At 20.0% G+C, this 6,189-nt stretch overlaps 1 protein-coding gene across 1 annotated transcript, besides 2 other annotated features; it reads left to right on the top strand.

The window, feature by feature from the left end:
* Positions 1–597: 597 nt before the first annotated feature.
* PGAL8A_00498200 (surface-associated interspersed protein (SURFIN)) lies at positions 598–3,276 on the top strand (the record flags this gene model as incomplete). The annotated part of the gene is made up of 1 exon (XM_028673792.1): positions 598–3,276. A coding segment is annotated over one exon (2,679 nt), but the record flags the coding sequence as incomplete, so codon positions are not given.
* A 335-nt stretch (positions 3,277–3,611) lies between these two features.
* Positions 3,612–4,018: a repeat region.
* A 389-nt stretch (positions 4,019–4,407) lies between these two features.
* Positions 4,408–4,817: a repeat region.
* The last annotated feature ends 1,372 nt before the right edge of the window (positions 4,818–6,189 follow it).

Below are 6,189 nucleotides of genomic sequence, written 5' to 3' on the forward strand. Positions count from 1 at the left end.
TTTATTTTTATTTTAGTTTATTTTATTTATTTATTTATTTTTTTTTTTTTTTTGTGTCATTTTATTATATTTTGTAGTTTTTTCATATGTTTATGTATTTAATTATTAAATTTCATATGTATTTACTTTTTTGTTTTTCACACAAGCTTATGTTTTTGTTATACATATATATCTTTTATATTTCTTTTCTTTTCTTTTTTTTTTCTTGAGTAATTCTAAGTATTTTTTTGAAAAAACTTATATATTCCTTGGTTTAATCCTTTTTTTTTTTTTTTTTTTTTTTTTTTTTTTTTTTTGTTAACATCTAATAACATTCTAACTACTACTCCGATACCTACCCAAAATACTACTACAAATGTAACAACTGATAATCCTAACACTCCCACATGTACAGCAAATATCCCTGTGTTGATTGCCCTTTCATTGGGTGCATCACTTTTATTAATTATTTTCCTTTTCGTTATTCTCTATAAGGTAAGATGAAATTATTATAAATATATATTACTGCATTCCTTTTAATTATTTTTCTTATTTATTATCTAATTATCATTAAAAATTTATATTTTATATACTTAAAATTTTCTATTTATGTAATAGCATAGACCTATTAGATTTTTACCTGGTAAAGGAACAAAGAAAAAGAAAAAACATACAAAAAAAAAAAATCAGAAAGAAAATTCAATGAATTTTATAATGAAGCCTTCAGATATTCCATATGAATTACTAGAAAATAATATGCAACTCAATAATTTATGTAATAAAACAAATAATTCATTATGTAAAATTGTATTTGAAAATGAAATAGATAATACATTTAAAGAAAAATCAGCAGAAAACGAAATTAATATAAAAACAAAAAATGATATTGCGATAATAAGAGAAGAATTAAAATGGAAGATTATAATAGAAACATATATGATAGTTATAGACGAATGTAAAAAGGAGGAATGGAAAAAGAACAGGAAAGTATTTTTTGAAATTTGTTTGGATGAATTAAAAAAAGAAGGTATATATTTAGATATAACAATAGAAAAGGAGAAAAAGGATAATGTTACTATTATGCTAGAAAATAAAAAACTTCTGTGGAAACAGTATAAAAAAGGACATAAAAAGAAATTAGAAAAATGGAAAAATGAAAAATGGTTTGAAAATTTGAAGAGAGAATGGAAAGATGAGGAAGTTAACTATTCAGAAATAATAAAAGAAAAAGGGATAATAAAAAGTACAGAAAATGATTTAAATAATCCTTCTATGGAAAAACAAAAAATAATATGGAGGAATTGGGTAAAAAAGCATATAACGTGGTTGCACGATTCTGATGACCAAAAATGGTTTAATGAATTATTAGAAAAATACAAAATAGAAGAAGAAATAAAAGAAAATATAGAAAGAGAAGGTAGTGAAGAAGGAAATATTAAAATGGAAAGAGAAGAAAAATCAGATAAAGATTCAAAGAAAAACAATTTAAAATTGAAATTATGGATTGATATACATATGATGGTATTAAAGGAATGTAAAAAAGAGGAGAGGATGATGATAAAAAATGAATTTCTTAATACATGCATAGAAGAATTGAAAAGAACGATAAATCCAGAAGAAATGTTGGAAATAGAAAAAGAAATAACAGGAAATATTACATTAGAAAATAAAAAAGAATTAGAAAAATTAATAAGAGAAAATTGGTTTATTGAATTGAAAATAGATTGGAATAAGAAAGAAAAAAAATATATGGAAGAGTTAAGTAAAAAAAACTTACCAGAAAATAATGAAGAAATAATTAAAAATTTTATGATTTATGAGAAAAAAATTATATGGAAGGAATATTGGGAAGAAATGAATAAGAAATGGATAGAAAATGAAAGCATGGAAAAATGGCTAATAAATTTGATAGGAGAAAATGAAAATGAAGATGAAAACAAAGTGAAATTAAAAGAAATAAAAGATAAGCATGAAGAATGTAAAGAAAAAACAAATACGAGTAAAAAAGGACGAAAAGTAGAAGAAAAAAAAATGAAGGACGAAGAAGTACAAATAAAAAATAAGAAAAATTCTATTACATTAAAAAGAAAGCCAAAATGGAAAACTATGAAAGAAATACAAATGATTATAATGGAAGATTATAAACAAAAGGAGTGGGAATTGAATAGAGAAAATTTTTTGAAAATTTGTTTGGATGAATGGAAAAGTGACGAAAGATTATATGGAAATATAATGGAAAAAAAAAGTACAATGTATATAGAAGAAAGTAGTATTACTGTATTAGAAAGACAAAAAATGTTTTCTAGGAAATTGATAGAAAGGCATAAAAATATGATAGAAAAATGGAGGACAGAAGAATGGTTTAATAGTTTAATGGAGGAATGGAAAAAAGAAGAAAATATACATATAGGAACAATAGATAAAAGAAAATTCATTGAAGGAACATATAATATAGAGAAAAATAATGAATTAGAGAAGAAAAATGAAATATGGAGTCAATGGATAAAGAAGCAAAGAATATTATTTACACAATATGAGAAGGAAGCATTGTTTAATAAGCTATTAGACGATTATAATGAGGAAGAAGATAAGCATGAAAGAGAAGATGAGCAAACAAAAGAAAAAAAAAATAATATAGATAACATTGAAACGGATCCAAAAACAGTTGATATAAAAGATGAGGTTAGTGAAAATATAGAGAGGATAAATTTGATATCTAATTTGTGGATTGAAATATATATGATGATATTGGATCAGTGCATGCAAGAAGAAATAGAGTATATGAAAAAAGAATTTCTGGAAACATATATAGAAAGAAAAAATGGACATAAAGGGTTAGATGAACATGGAATTACACAAAAAGAAATTAATGATGAAGAAAAAGAAGAAATTATAAATGATATAATAAGGAAAAAGAAAGAACAATGGGAATCCTGGAAACGAGAAGAATGGTTTCATGAAATGAAATTAAATTGGCATAAAACAGGACATATAAATTATATGGAAGAATCAAAAATATTAGGTAATACAAAAGTAGAAATTAAAGACTTTATATTTGAAAGACAAGTATCTGAGAGACAATGGCTAGAAAAACAGAGAAATTTTTTAAAAAAATGGAATAAACAAAAACTAAAAAAATCCATGAAAAATAAATATAAAGATGAACAAATAGAGGAAGAAAATAAAGAAAATGAAGAAAACGAAGAAAACGAAGAAAATGAAGAAAATGAAGAAAATGAAGAANTAATACTCTATAATTTAATATCTTGTGTTATACAAGCAAAGATAGAAATCTAATCCTACATATTTTATAGTTCTAAAAAATAAAATTAATTTTTTTTCTTTTTATATAGATATTTTTATTAATTATATTTTTTTAAAAAAAATTTAAATTAAAAAAAAAAAATGATAGAAAAATAATTTAATTTACAAAGAAGTATATTTTATTTAAAGGTAAGTTTTTATTGAAATCGTTTGTATTTGTGTTTTAAAAATTTTTTTTGTTAGATTAATTTTTAAACATATAAAACTAATTTCGAAAACTATAAAAAAGAAAAGTATTTTATCTTTATTTGTATTTATATTAATATTTGTTTTAATAATTAACTAATTTCCCGTTCAATGACCATATTTTTATTAATTGCCCGTTGAATGACTTGGCAAGAAAATTGAACAAATAGATTAATAAAGAGCATGTAAAGTTCTCTTCATTAATTTAATAAATTTAAATTTAGATTTAATTATATGAACCAATAAAATTTTTTTATATAGTCTACTTCCTTGAGAATTAATTTTTAAGAGGCATTTATTTACTTTAATAAAAATATTAAATTTTTGTTAAAAATATAAATTCTCATTAACTACTGATTTTAATTACACAAATTTTATTTATAATATTATGAATTATGTCTAGCAGTCAATTCATTGCTCTCAACTTAAGAAAAATAAATAATTAACTAAATACGAATTAAATTATATAAATACTATAAAATATGAGAATTTTATTATCGTAAATATAGCGTTTTCTTTTATAAATTTAGACAAAATTTGGCTAAAAAGAATTTTTTTTTTTAAATTTCTTCTTCTATTCTTAAATCATCAATCAATTTAAAAAAAAAATAAAAATATTTTTTTATTTATTTTAAATTACAAAAGGAAAGCAAAAAAAATTGACAACTATTATTTTTTTTTTATCTAGAGTTTCTACGGATAATTATTTATTTTCTATATAGCTAATTCTTTTTATTCTCAAAAAGACTAACAATTCCTTGCTGGATAATAAAAAGAATTATTAACCTTTTTAAGAGTGAAAATGGCTATCTATATGTAAAATACATGGTGAGCCATGCAAGTGCTAGTTAAAAAAAAAAATATCAGAAATATTTTTTTTTTACAAAAGAGTGTCTTTTGTACGGAATTTATGTTTTGAATTTTTATGAGAAAATTTTATATTAATGATAATATAATTTTTATATACTACTATTTATATAGTATAATTTATATTTTATTAATTTTGTACGTTTGATAATTTAACATAATATCCTTAAGTGTTAAACACCATTCGTAAGACTATGATTAAAAAAATACATATGTACAAATAGAAAATTAAGGAGTATTTATGTTTTTAATAAGTATAATACAATTCTTATTAAATTAAATAAATACCTCTTAATAGCTAATAAATTCTCAACATAGTAGATTGCATAAATACAGTTGACTTGTTTATAACATGGGAAATTATTCATGAATTCATTAAATCCATAGTTAAAACCCTCCGTGCTCTTAATTTGTTTGCTTAGTGCTCCAGAAAAGTCATTGAACAGGCAATTGATAAAACATACTTATAATTATTATATATATTTGTATTAAATAATAAATTTTATATCATTTGATTGTAATTTTTTTGGCGTTATCGTAAATTCAAAGTAACTATTTTAATATATATTTTTCTTGTTAAAATTTCTATTTTTTATCATTATTTTTTTAATTTATTGATGGTTGTTTTTGTTTTTCTTTTTTTTTTTTCTTTAATGAAATAGTTCACTTTATGTAGAATTATATTTTTATTTTCTTTTGTTTATAATGTGAAATTTCTTTATCATTAGTTTATCATATCTACACTAAAATATATTTATTACTTTAACATACACCTCCACTATATTTATTTTTATATTTATTTTAATTTTTTCTTTTTTACATAAAGCTTTTAGTAATAATGTTTAAGCATGTAATGCTGTATTCACATATATAATCTAAAATTATTTCTTTATATTATTAGAATTTAAATTTCAAGTCAAATCATTTTTTAATCAACGTTCAAACATATATAGTGGGTATTTAATATAGTTACAACAATAGTTGTAAATCATTTTTCTTTATAAACCGTAATTTTAATAATTGTATTTAATTTTTTTTTTATAATTTTTTTTATAAGATACCATTATTGTATGTACATAAGTTTCACTATATTCTTATTTTTTTCTATTTATATTGCTAAAATTGAACCAATTTATAAAATTATTATGTAATTATTAAAATAAATCCAATATGTTTTTTATTATTATCATTGTTAAATTATATGTAACTTAATTCAGATATATTTTATTTTTAATAATAAATATGTATATATATTTTTTTTTTTTTATATTTTTCTCATATTTATATATATAAGTAATGTTGTACGTGCAATTTTATTTCATTTCTTTTTCTTTGTTTATCTAAAAATTATCTTTTATGTAGTATTATTATTTCATCACTATCTATATATAGTAATTAAAATAAAATTATAAATTTTAATAATATTTTATATATAATTTTTTTTTTTTTAACATAATTAATATTATATAATTATAATTTTAATGATAGTTCTAGGAGCAATAATATTATAGCACATATTGTATTTTTGCTTTCTTAATAACTCCTAAAAAAATATATTTTTTTTTTGATATATTTAAAATTTTTTTTATTTATTCAAGGAAAAATATTACTCTTTGTTGAAATTTTTCTCGAATAAATGTTACTAATTTTTGTAAAATCTATAGTGAAAAAAATTTTTTTGAATGTTTCTTTTTTTTTATAATTCAAAAAAAATGATGAACAATAATACATGTCTAAATAAGTATGTTTTATGCACGATAAATTTCATAACAACGTATTTTTTAAAGAAAGAGAATGAATATAGTTAAATTTTAGTAATTAAATAAATGATTA

This window comes from Plasmodium gallinaceum (assembly GCF_900005855.1).
Source record: "Plasmodium gallinaceum strain 8A genome assembly, contig: PGAL8A_v1_149, whole genome shotgun sequence".
Classification (NCBI taxonomy): Eukaryota; Apicomplexa; class Aconoidasida; order Haemosporida; family Plasmodiidae; genus Plasmodium; species Plasmodium gallinaceum.